Source organism: Podarcis pityusensis, assembly GCF_964106645.2.
Source record: "Podarcis pityusensis genome assembly, chromosome: 10".
NCBI classification, from domain to species: Eukaryota; Metazoa; Chordata; class Lepidosauria; order Squamata; family Lacertidae; genus Podarcis; species Podarcis pityusensis.
In genome coordinates this window covers 32,459,849-32,473,411 of record NC_138035.1, presented here as the reverse complement: position 1 = coordinate 32,473,411, position 13,563 = coordinate 32,459,849, and the positions used below count along the sequence as shown (strand labels likewise).

At 41.5% G+C, this 13,563-nt stretch overlaps 1 protein-coding gene and 1 long non-coding RNA gene across 2 annotated transcripts; both read left to right on the top strand.

Moving 5' to 3' along the window:
• The first annotated feature begins 327 nt into the window (after window positions 1-327).
• Window positions 328-8,903, top strand: PHF5A (PHD finger protein 5A). Its single transcript, XM_080971955.1, has 4 exons — window positions 328-617; window positions 2,574-2,597; window positions 5,143-5,309; window positions 8,399-8,903. Exons 1-4 carry the CDS (start codon window positions 566-568, stop codon window positions 8,486-8,488), a joined length of 333 nt encoding a protein of 110 aa, XP_080828081.1. The 5' UTR covers window positions 328-565; the 3' UTR covers window positions 8,489-8,903.
• Window positions 8,904-10,491: 1,588 nt separating this feature from the next.
• Window positions 10,492-12,994, top strand: LOC308486901. Its single transcript, XR_013991375.1, has 2 exons — window positions 10,492-11,369; window positions 11,553-12,994. It is a non-coding gene; the product is annotated as an uncharacterized lncRNA (long non-coding RNA).
• The last annotated feature ends 569 nt before the right edge of the window (window positions 12,995-13,563 follow it).

The following is a 13,563-nucleotide window of genomic DNA, read 5'->3' as shown; positions in this document are numbered from 1 at the left end:
GGAAGTCTATTAGCTTAGCGTAGCTGACTGAGGAGGAGCAGCGCGTTCACTTAGAAACAAAAAAAGGAGCAACATTAGGAGTATTATGTTATTTCTGCCTCGGGTTGCTACGCTAGCATCGTGAATTCCTCCCCAAATTTCTATGAGCAGCTCTCACTTCCGCCCTTAGAGAGGGAAAGCAAACGAAAGTTGAGGCCTCTGTAAGCGTTTCAAGTCTAACTCTACGCTGCCCGTCTGTAAAATGGGTCCAATCTCTAGCGTGCTAATGACGTCAGTCGAGAGGGCGGTACTCTGCCAGGTCCTGAAAGAGAGAGAGAGTTGTAAATTGCCGACATTTCCCCTCTTCTAAAAATATTCTAAGGGCTACGAAGAAACACGTTGTTGTTTATTTGCGGGATATTCGAGTGTGGTAACCCGACGCGGTAGCGCGCGAAAGGAAATTAAAAGCCGGTATGTGTGGAGGTGGGCGAGTGTGTAGGACCTGCGCTTTCCCCAGGACCTGAAGGGGTCAAAGGTGAAAGGCCAGTAACGACGGCGGCGCGAGGCGAAGCGAAGGGGTTCAGGGATGGCCAAGCACCACCCGGATTTGATCTTCTGCCGCAAGCAGGCGGGCGTGGGTGAGGCCCCCTTCCTTCCCCCTTTCCCTCGGACCGGGAGCCTAGGGGGGCCTGGCCTGCGCGCGCGGCGGGAGGCGGGCGGAGAGCAGCGGCCGGGAAGGCCACACCGGCCGGGTCTCCGAGGCGGGAGGCTCGACTGACTTCTGCCCTGGTCCAAACGGCAAAACGCGGCGAGGCCTCACGTCTGAAACGGAATTGCGAACCGGCGGGCTCGGGCCTCACTCGTTGTGGCTGAAGTCGTAGCCGCCCAATGAAATCGACCGACGGGAGATTCAGAAATGGACCGGCGAAACCTCATTCTCCGCATCTCGCAAGCGGCAGTGACCTCGGGGGATTCCGTGCCCTCAGATGCAGTGATAGTCGCAGGCTTAGGTGGCTTTAGAAGGAGCTTTAAATCAGCCGAGGTCTAGTCCGTTTAACCGTTAGCCCTGACAGCTGAATTCAGAGCATAAGTTCTGTATAAAGTAGTTGCTCCTTAATGGCTCTCCCATCCTCAAGTTGCCAGCTGGCCCCTAGGATGGTTTATATTGCATACAAATGTATCTCTGGAGCCCATCACTGTTCCTCTCCCCCCCCCCCCCGTCAGATATTCCTTAACACAGTGCAGTTCGTCTGCCAACCTTGCAGCTGTCATAAGCAGACCTAGATGGAAAAACAAGTACTGTATATCTGCTGCATCATTGTGGCTTGTAGATGGAAGCATTTAGGTCCTGCTGTATAATATTAGAACATGATTTGCACACTTAAGTTCTGATCAATCCCTAGCATCTAATTAAAAGGATTTCAGCTAGCTGGGCTGCAAAAGAGGAGATCTTCTTGCAACCAAACACAGTACTTGCTTAAAGTGGAATGAATGTTGTATCAGTTACAACAGTTTTACATGAGTCACATAGTCATATCTAATGTCCTACATTTCTGTCCCCTTCCCTCCTGCTTTTAACTGATATTTTATTAACTGCTTTTTAGCAGCAAGGATTTTTTTATTTTTTTTAATCATACTTGCTACAAGATTTTCCTACCATACAACTACAGGTTTTGGGCCTCCTGCCCTCTTATTTACCTTTGGAAGTTGTAAGTTTACATGATGCTGCGTCACTCTTGGCCTGTGACGTACATAAGACATAAGGCTTTGCTATTGTATTTTCATCAAAATAGCGCATTCTTTGCCTTCATTCCCTATGAGTATTACATTCTTACTGTTGTTTTGAAAATGACAAGCTCTAATCTTGGCAAAACACATTAGGCAGAGTGAGGAAAGATTACGTTTGCTTTAAGTTTAGTCCTGCCAATACCGTATTAACAGTGAAAGCCTACGGTTGCATTCCTAAAGGCACGTGCCTGGAAACAGGTCCCACTGTTTGAAACCGAAGGGAAAATATAAAGGCTGCTTCTTAAAATATACACAGGTACTTTGTGCCATGTGGCCTTGCTGCCACTGCACTGTATCTAGCTACTCACTGATTAAAGTTCATTCAGTTTACCTTTGACTAAGCATGGATAGGATCAGCCCCGAATATCAGTCTGGATAGGATCTTCTTATGGAATACCAAAAGTTACATGTTTATTAGTTAATTGCCTTTAAATCTCATAGTTCACCCATCCCCACCTGAATATGAGGTAAATCCTGAAGAGTAGTACAGTGGTACCTCAGGTTAAGTACTTAATTCATTCCAGAGGTCCGTACTTAACCTGAAACTGTTCTTAACCTGAAGCACCACTTTAGCTAATGGGGCCTCCCACTGCCGCCATGCCGCCGGAGCACGATTTCTGTTATCATCCTGAAGCAAAGTTCTTAACCTGAAGCACTATTTCTGGGTTAGCGGAGTCTGTAACCTGAAGCGTATGTAACCTGAAGCGTATGTAACCTGAGGTACCACTGTACAGATTCTAGAAATAATGTGGAACTTTCAGAATTTCCAAATGAATGTTACTCATTTTTCTCCATTTTTATTGCAGCTATTGGACGACTATGTGAAAAATGTGAGTATAGCTTTTTACATACTGTGTGTCTTCTGTGATTTAGAGCCCAATATTGTGAATCAGGATTTCTTCCAAGCTGAGTAAAGTCTGTCTTCTAAAATTCAATTAAACTTATAGGTATAACTAGTGCATTTTTTCTAGAAAAATAGGTGCCAGTACTCACCATGAAATTGTTACAGTAAGTGCCACACTTTTTAACAACAAAAAGAGGTGTTGATAGTGCATACTCTTGAGTACCCCCTGAAAACAAGCACTGAGTATGATGCCATTTTAAGTTTAAAATTCTAGCTACACATGTAGTATAATCCTATATTTGCATATTCAGAATTTTCCCACTATGTTCACTGAAACTTACTCCCAAGCAAATTAGTATAGAACTGCAGCTTAGATGTTCAAGACTTGCCATAGACTTGAGAAACTTCACCTTTTCACCTAAACCTGTCTGAAACACTTTTGAATCTAAACCCAAGAGAAGAGAAGGAATATAAAAATTGGCAACATACCTATATGTTTACTTTAGATAATTTAAAAATAAAGTAGAGGATCAATGCTATATAGATTTTAAGGGGGGTGAAAAAAGTTGGTAAGAGTTTAAGAGAAGAAAGGAAGGGGTTGAAAAATGTATCAGAACATGGCAGCCATTCCCTCCAATCCCCCTTTAACTTCCTGCTTCCTAAAAGCTTTGCAATGTTAAGCAGGGATGTCTGTGTTGCTCCAGTACTACTGTAGCTACATTTTTCTCAAACATAGAATGTCTGACGAGATGACAGATGTAACGTTAAACCATAGTTTGGCACTGGCAACTTAAGACTTCAAGGAAGCAGACCAGGAAAGCAAGGCACCTGTGAAAAGAAGGAAGAGGTGCACCAGCCACCGGCTTCTTGTTGCACCACATCATGCTTTGGACTTTTGTCCAATCCAGCCCACAGAAAACACACTTAGCATTCCTGATATGCTGCAGCTGTCTTTACTGGCATTTTAAGACGTAACAGTCACACATGCATTAGCATGTGTGCTAATCAGGGGCAGTGAAATTCAGGCTTAGGAGCTAAATTCCAGGCCTTTCTGCCTGGCCCCTGGAGCCCGCCCCAGTACACACCTCACTGACCATGCTTCACACCCCAGGAGCTCTTACCTGGCTGGAATGTGTCCTTGAACTCTGATAATTCCTCTTGTAGCCATGGATGGAGGATAGAGAGGGTTGATTGAGTGTGCATAGAAACTAGGTTATTTTACAAAGGTAAAATTTAAATTTGGTGCCATGCCCACTTTTGCCCCACCTCACCCCACCCACCATTGGCATGTAGCCCCAGGAAGGCTGCCCAGAAAAGAATGCAGCCCTTGTGTTGAAAAAAGACACACACCCCTGCACTCCGGAGTCTCCAAAGCACTATTGTAGCTGTTCCTCTAGTCCTTAAAAAGCACAGGTACCTGTAAAATAAAAGCAAAACTTCAGGCCACATAATGACCAGGCTAGCTAGTGTCCATTTTGAGGTGAAACTAGGCAGAAGTAAAGGATGTCAGAAAGAAGAAAAGGATTTCAGAAAGGATGGAGTTATGGGCAGATTATGGCTTTTCTTAATATCGCTACTGGGGTAACAGATGCTGTCTCTCCTGGTCATAAAAGGACAGGATAACAGCACAAGCTATTGCAGACAGGAAAGAGATGCTTTTTCAGCCCAGGGATGCAGAGTAAGAGAGTAGAGGGTGCTGCACTTGGGTGCTTCCCAGGGCTACTTGCCACACAAATGAAATGGCTCCCTACTCCTGCCCCATCTTCGAAACTAGAAATAAAGCAGTACTGGGGAGAAACTATGAGATGGTCTATTGTAGCTGTCACCCAGGAAATTATCAGCATTCTTAAAAAGCATTTGTTCACCTTCCGAAAGAAAGAGCAAGTTAAACAAGTCCTTAGTAGGAATAAAGATTAGATGGACGAGGGTAATGGGATATGAAGCTCTTCGTCTTTAGGTCATTTGCTTGGATATGGTCCAGGCTGGCAGTGCTTGTCATTGCCATCTGTTGGCTATTTATTTACTTACTTGCTAACTTTGGTTCCATACCTCAAGAGCTATCTACAGCAATAATGGCTTCAATTATGTATGTGTGCACTTGCCCTTTCAGCCTTTCCTAAAGCCAAATTAAGAAAAGATCACTGAATATACCTTTCAAGTGTAGAAGATTGCATTGGCATTATATGATTGATTGATGTATCTGTGATGCTGCATTCTGTGTTCATCCCTGCACAAAGATGCTGATTTGGTGTTACATATGATTAAAAAATTCAAAAAATGTGGCAGACTGGTTTATGGAGAAGTTCAATCAAATGCCAATTGCTTTGGGCTTTTATCTGTAAACAACACAAGTCATTGTATTTGGGGTGTGGCAACTCCACCTTAAACACATCTGCCTGGAAGCAAGCCCAGTTGACGCTTTGCTTTTGTAGCATGTTCTGTGGGTAATCTAATAGGCTGTGTATATTCTTTCTGTGGGTGGCTTGTCTGCATCTTTTCTTTCACTTGAAATACGTGTACTTATTTTGCAGGTGATGGCAAGTGTGTTATTTGTGACTCTTATGTGCGGCCCTGCACACTGGTGCGCATATGTGATGAGTGCAACTATGGGTCTTATCAAGGGCGCTGTGTGATATGTGGAGGTCCTGGTGTCTCTGATGCATACTACTGTAAAGAATGCACCATCCAGGAGAAAGATGTAAGATTGTTACACGGGTTCGCATTTTTCTGCTCTCTAAGTTGCAATTGTTTGTTCTTAACTATTATCGTTGGCCTATGTGTTGGTAAACATCTGAAGCCTGGGATGCTTATATTCTAATATCTATATGCTCTCATGTCCAGTACCTTCAATAAAGGTTCATACTTGTCTCTTTCGAAAGCGCCCTAAAACTAACATAATTTATAATTTCAAACTCTTCTAAAATAACTTATGGCTGCAAACCAGTAGACAGATTTCATTCATGCCTTAGATTACAAGAGATCAAGGACAGGGGTTTAAAAAATAAAAATCAGCATTGGCAGTTGAACCTTTAATATAAAACTATAGTATCAACTACCAGCCGTTGTAGTGTAGTATTATTCTAAACAGCAATCTGGGTTAGTGGTCTTGGGGTGGGGTGGTTTGTAAGTAGCAATGGTATCAGATTTTCTCTCCAGTGACACAGTCCTACAAATTCCTTTGTAATGTCACTTCTTGAGATTCCTCCGTTGCAGGGGGTTAGACTAGATGACCCTCAGGGTCCCTTCTATGAATTTGGGACACCTTATATTTTTGTCTGAGGATGGGTATTACAATGTTGCCACAGTAGAGCTGGTGTTCTTCTGTACCAGAAACCCTTACAGTAAGAGCAGATTCAGACTGTTTTAACAATGAATGAGTACAGGAAAAAATGCCTTGACTCTAAAGTGGCCTTGTGAAAAATAGGTCAGGGCTCATGCATCTTTAATAGTTGTAGCGAAGAGGGAAGGTACATCTGTTAAAGGTGCAGGAGCTCCTGTGCTCTCTTTTTTCACCTCGCTGCTCCAATTGTACCACAGAAATGCAATTATCTATAAAGTGAAATGCACCTGTTTTGCTGGTTACTACGCAGGGACAATAGAAGTGACCTTGTTCCTACCCAGCCGTCTCACATTTGAGTTGAAAAATAAGCAGAAGTAGAGAGCATGGTTCTTGAAAATGGAGTAGCTGACAATTAGCTTCATTCTGTCTGATACTAACTGTGTAGGAAGAGCTTGGGAGGAGGAGGTTTTTGAAAAGGAAAGGCTTTTTGAATTTGCATATACATTACTGGATGATTTGCAGTTGAATGTGTATTGACTACCTCCATTTAAAAGTACTGTTTGTGACATTAGAACCATTTATGGTGTGATAGATGCTTTATGAGTAAGTCGACATTGGATTCTACAGTTGAGTACATGTTGAATGTGTGCATAAACTCGTCTCAGCTGTAGACAGAAAAGAAGGCACTAGGGCTGCTAGACAACATGAAGAAAATGGGTCAGTAACAATGGGTTCTTTTAGCATAAAGTACTGCTGCACCGAGGTTAAGATGGAATTTTATGAAGAGGATCCTCTCCAAATCAGACAGATGCTGAAATGGCGAGGCCATGAAGTGCAGTTGGAAATGGTTTTAACACATTACACAGTAATGAAAGTGCCCCTCCAGAAAATGTGGCATAGGGCACACACAAAATGTGTCACTTCAGACTGGGGAGGTATTTATTGATTTGCTGTGTCAAAGTGTAAACTGAGGAAAATATTGCATCTGCTGAGCGGGTAGGTTGGTGAACAGAATCCAGCACCCTGCAAAAAGTTCACAGATCTATCAGCTTAAATGTAACTGAAAATTATCTGTAAGGTGGGTTCCTCCAGCTGTAACTGTACCACGCTCTTTTTCTTCATCCCTTCACAGCAGCTATTGGAACAATAGGCGGTCCCTGCCTACCCTGAATCCAAACTACCCTGGCATATTCAACAGCAAATGATCTACTACCTGCCTAACCCTGTAGCTGCCATGCCAGTAGTGTTAGAAACTGAGATATGGAAGATAGGAGCCAAATGGCACCTTAAACCTATGTTATGGGTGCAGCAACAGAATGTCTAGGTGCGCTTTTTTATAACAAGCATACAAAGCTGAAAATGAATGAACTGCAGCTAAAATATTATGTTCATTTGTCACGTGCTCTACTCCTTCCCCTGCCTACCCTCCTAATATTTTTCAGACGGTCTCTTCTCCAGTCTTCAGAGAGTAGCTGGAAGTGGGGAGGCAGAAAAGGGTCCTCCTTTCCTTCCACTCTGCAGTTTTTAGTCTGAAATCTTAGGCGCAGTACTGCACCCAGAGCTCAGAAACTTCTTGCGCTAATGAAATTCCCTGTCACAGTGGGAGTTTCGAACACCGCATGCCAGTAGCAGTCTGTAAGGTGCCACAGAAATGAGAAAGAATGCAAAATGGAGAAGCTTCTCAAAAGTGCCAACTGAGATTTATTACAGCTCAGTGCATTTCAGAACATCAGTTCTTTCTTCAGGAACTACCTCAAGCCATCAAATTCTGTAGAGTCGAACAGCAGCATGCTATTTGACTCCTTGAGGAGCTCACATATTGGCTTTCTGTTGCTTTTTCATTTTCTAGCTCTTATGGTGGTTTAGATAAATCTGAAAATATTCTGATGTATCTGCAGAAAGCTGAAGCAAAGTTTTTGAGTCGGGCTTGCAAAGTGCTTAATCTTGTTCTGTACAGCTCTTAATATTTCTCACTGTCCATGCCTGCTTTCTTTGGGTAGCCATGTCATACTTGGAGTAGACCCATTAAATCAATGGACTTACAGTAAGTCAGCCATCACTAACTTAAATATGTTGATTTTCATGGGTCTACCGAGTATGACTTTGATCTTTTAATTCCTCTGTATTTGCAAAAACACTCCAAATTCTGCAAAACCCCAAACACCAAGGCCAGATTAAATAAAGGAGCTTTGTGCAACTTATTCTGGATGTAGAATTCATACGCCCCTGTTAGAGAAAATTGAATTGCAGCATTATCCTAAAATAGTGTACTCAGAAATAATTAAGCGTATCTAGAATTGCAGCCTTTGTGGCAGAATCTCTGTTGGACTTCAAATGGAAGGTTGGCATAACTATCTGTAGCCAGTACGTGTATCAGAATTGGGTCTTGTGTTGAGTGATGATTAATTTTTTCTTGCACACCCTATCTGAGCTGGGAAGTAACTTGTGTGATACATTTACTAGCATTACCCTTGTTCTAACCATACCCCTTTTCTGTTCCTTTTCAGCGAGACGGCTGTCCCAAGATTGTCAATCTGGGCAGCTCAAAAACAGATCTCTTCTATGAACGAAAGAAGTATGGCTTTAAGAAAAGGTGATCCCATCTCCACCATGGTACATTTGCTGGAGACTGCAAGGATTCTTTTTTTAAAAAAAGGACTGCCATCTTACTGGAAAGCAGCTCATTTGTTCTTAGTCCTTAAAATTTGTTGCAGAAACTAGTATGTAAAACTAAATTTGGAGGTTGCTGTCTTCCCTGCCATTCCTCAGTGGTCCCTAATGTTACCAAAGGAGTTGAGCATTTTTATTGCATCTGTGACTCAGAGGAAGGAGATTTACATTTCAGCCCTTGTGACTTCCAATCTACCCCTTTATAGATAAGCAACCTAAATTTCTGTTGACTGAATCCTTTCACTTAGTGTTATGACCGCGCCTATATTTTCCCTGAAGTAAGCCAAGCCACAGCATCTTTGTGAATTATGCATCAATAAAGTTTTATAGTAGTCTTCTAAAGGAGGGTCCTGTCTCTGAATCTCTCCATATTGTTCTTTCTGTGCTCCTTTTGTTAGATATGTATAAAATGATATCCTCCAACAGTGGCAAGTTTGAAGTCCACAGCACTGAAAGGCTTATAAGAACAGTAGTTCATATTGTCTTAACATGTGTCTTGCATCAGTGTGAAATGCCTATGCTGTAAAACCGCCATTCTTGCCTACTGTTGAAAAAGTCTAGTTGCCATTTGAGATTTACCCAGTTTTGTTCTAGTGCAATTATCCACATAACACTAGTTCAGCAGCAGGGAAATGACATCCTACTGCTGCTACAGACAAAGACCCATGAGAAGCAGACTATAAAAAGATGGGTGTTGCCCTGCCCAGATTATTCTTCCATCCCATAAATGGCATTGTTGTGAGCTGTGATTACCAGATTTCAAGTCACAGCCAGACATTGTGCACAAGTTGTCGTCTCTGAAGGGAAATAGTTGGTGTGGTAAAAGGTGTGGTAATAAACGTGTACTTCTAAGCACCAAGGTGCCTCTACATGGTAGAAAGCTACTCTCCACAGAACAGGTTCAGCCAGAGAAGCAACAAGCTTTCTACATACTCGCAATCCTGGACCTCAGCCTTTGCTTCCAGGGTTTCTGAAAACAGGTCACTTTTAACTGACCTTATTCAATTCCATAGCCCACTGTGCCTGTTAGGCAAAGCATATTAACACACCACTACAGCATAGCCATGAATAACATTGTTTCTCAAATGCTATAACTAGAACAGGTCTCGGTATACTCTGTACTACCTCCAAAAGCTTACTTTTGGAATTTTGATTTTTATAGTTGGTTTTGTAATATTTCTTGCCTTTCCTATTTTTTTAATGCAGGTGAAGCTTTTTCTTCTTTTTACAAAAAATGGTAGTGGCTCTAGAGGCTGTTATTGGGTAGTGGCTCTAGAGGCTGTTATTGGGGACCAATAAGATATATTACCTTTGGGGAGCAATAGGATGGGACCAGAATGGAAAGACTCAAGACGCAAAATATTGCAAATCTATCCAGTCATGTAGCCACCAGTGCCAAAATGGGTCAGCGTGTCTGGCTGTTAACCAGAAGGTTGGTAGTTTGAGCCCTCCCAGGGATGGCTGTGGGCAGGATTCCTGAATTGCAGGGGCTGACTAGATAACCCTTGAAGTCCCTTCCAACTCTACAATTCTATGCTTCTATGATAAATTAATTCTCAAAATGAAGACTCTGTACTCTAGATTGGTAGTGCTTGCAACCCCAGTTTGGCATGGCCATGTCTTCATCTGTCCTACATCAGACATCATATCAGGTATAAAGCAGGTAGGCGTGGCTTAGCCCAAATGACCTAATGGGCCAAATGGAGAGGACTGGTGGACCATAGGTTCCCCACATTGGGTCTGTGATGTGGAATGGCTGAAAATGGTGTATGCAAGACAAAGAAGATAATGTGGAAAAACATGAAAAGAGTTCAGAACATGACAAGTGACATGATTTGTAGATTCTGTCTTGGTCTACTGTTTATGTTATAGACTAAAATATTTGATACAAAGAGAAGTGACATTCCTTTTAATGTGAGCTGCTGTCTTGCTTCTACTTGGCACAGATATCTTAAATTTGATATGTGTTTGTGTAATGTAGCCTTTCTCAAACTTGTTGGACTACGACTCCCATCATCCCTGACCATGGTATCAACAACATCTGGGGACCCAGGTTTGAGAGACTGGTTTAATGCCTAAGAATCCAACAAAAGTGACAATGTAAAGCAGGCTGCTCAGATAAGAAATTTATTCTGATTTCTTTGCAACTTTTTGTTATGAGACTAAACATCTTGTCTTATCACCAAGCTGGATGCATTCCACTAGCCGCATGTGGCAGCCATTCTAGGGGCTCAATAAACTTGATTTTACTTCCTTCCTGGACCTGCAAAAATTGGAATGGGGGAGTGCTTGGCATGCCACAATAATGTGGCTGGTGGGCTATTTTCAACTTGAGGAATTACAAATTATACAGGCCTGCATTAGTAAATCTCCAGGGAAACCAATGTTACCAAGATACAGTGTGCACTACTTTTAGCGACCTTGGTACTCAAAAGCTTGTACCACTTGATGTGTAGTCGCTAATGGCATAGGCTCCTTATCCTTCAGTTACAAAGTTTAAAGAGTGTTTTTAAAAGATTTAAAAACCAGTGCAGCCTCTACGGAGAATAGTTTCTTCAAACCTGCATTTACCAATCCCAAATCCAGTCACTATATTTCAGCCTGGCTTTTCCTCTGAAAATGGAGCCCAAAGCCTGCCTTGTGAGATTATTGTATAGAAAGAATGAAGCAAAGATTTATGGTATGGATGCTGTACTCATGTTGGTCCTACAATAATACAATTTGTAAAAATAAAAAAAACCACACACACAACAAAACTTGCAGGAAGGTCTGTGTAAATTGTGCTCTCTGGTGTTGAGAATATATTATGTACCTTTCAACTTGTTGTTGTTTAGACGTGACCCCATGGACCAGAGCACGCCAGGCACTTCTGTCTTCCACTGCCTCCCGCAGTTTGGTCAAACTCATGCTAGTAGCTTCGAGAACACTATCCAACCATCTCGTCCTCTGTCGTCCCCTTTTCCTTGTGCCCTCCATCTTTCTCAACATCAGGGTCTTTTCAACTAGCCCTGCTTAAAATGCATTGTTATGTTCACATCTATGCCTTTGTGTCCCATTAGATGCACAGCTGGCCAAGTTCTATGAAAATAAAACTTGCAATGTTTTGTCTAGGCCAAGAAAGGAGTCATACCTACTAAGCTGAAATTTGCTCATGTGAATGGCCCATAATAGCCCGTTAGTAATATGCTTTAATCATGTGTATCACATGCCTGATCATCTTCCTGAGTCTTACATGTAACCATCTTAAAATGGGTGTGATCAACTCAGTAGTTTTCTGTCTCATGGCTTCTCAGAATTTGCCATTCCAGCTATCCTTGTCAAGGAAGCAATTACCTTACCTAGTCAAGTTCCCAAGTCAGGTGAGCACTTGAGGGAAGGCATAAAGACTGTGAAAAACAGAGTTGCCCCCATGATTCCCAGCTTGGTAAGTCTACTCAGGGAAATGGACATAAAGGAGGGATGAGGAATCTATGGTGTTGGATGCCTACATCCCATCATCCCCATTGAGCACGATCAATCATCAGGAGGGATGGAATTTGTAGTCCAATAATATCTGGATGGCCACAGGTGCCCTATTAATGCCATAAATCAAGAAGAGGGTGGAGGAGAATGGCTTGTTCCTCCCCTGACAAAAGTCCACACCTCTCACCTTAAGATATAGAGAACTAAATTGGAGGATGATTTGAGATGAATAAGTCTGACTTTGTAGTATATATTGTGTTTTGCACCTTCATGGTGAGTAACTGCTCCTTGTCAAACTGTTTCTTCATTTGAAAGGCAGGAAGGAACTAATTTCCTTGGGTTGTAAGTGTCAGGTGATGCAAAGGTAAAGAATGCTGGGCAATGAGTAAGTGCTAATTACACCTAATTATAGACTGACTGGTCTTTCTTGGTATTAAAAACTCACAGCAAATCTAGTATGGTGGAAGGAATGTTTTTCCTCTCTCCTATGAATAGGATTTATTCAGTCATCGGCAGCAATATTAACTAAGTTTTCTAGATTATTTTTAAAGTGTATTAAATGTGTGTGGTAGTTTCCACTAAAAAGTTCCAAAGCAATTTACAGATTAAAAAATACAATAATAAAATTACTAAATACTAAAAAATGATTTAATAATATAATAAAATACCATTAGGGCTGCCAATGTGCCTGGGAAATTAAAAAAAAGTGCAAAACAATTTCATCCAATTTAAAATCAATTAAAATGTAATCTTAGGCTGCAATCCTATACTCGCCTAGGAATAAGTTCCACTGAAGTCAGTGGAGTTTACTTCTGAGTAAACATGTATAGGATATTGCACTGTTAGAAAAGCTACATAAATTGCAGTGTGAGTTTGAAACTGGACTGGTCAGTCTAATGTAAGGCTGGTTTACTAGAAGCAAAATAAGGAATAGCTGGATTTAATAATAAATTGTGTGTCTTTGCTGAAAATGTTTTCTATTTCAGTTTGTCTTCCTAATTCTCCCTGACTGGTTCCAAATGGATACGAATGATGAAAAGATCATGGAAATATAGATGCAATCATTGACGGATATATTTGAGAATAGACGTGTGTGCTGCATTTCAATGTATTGTGGAGCAAGCCTTACTGAATATATAAGGATCTGTTTTTTCATAAACATGCATAGTGGTTCAGGGTGCATGTATTCCTTCAAGTATAGCATAGATCACTGGAATATTATATTTCGCCTTTGTAAAAAGAGCATATGAACCATGGAAAAATTAATGCTTGAGGCATCTCTATATAGTATTTCAGTGGACAGTTCTGGGTGTGTCGGGAAATTCATTGCCTTTATTTAAATATTTGGAACATTGTCTGCCTAATAAACAACCAAATATGCTGGCAAAAGAATATGATATTACAAGTGGGGCCTGCAACAAAATGTTATTACAATTTATATAATTATTTTTCCCTACTTTTGCTTATTTTCGGGTTCTCTCAAGCATGTTGATATTTTTACTTCTTGTATTTTCAGTAGCACCATTTTGGCTACATAGCC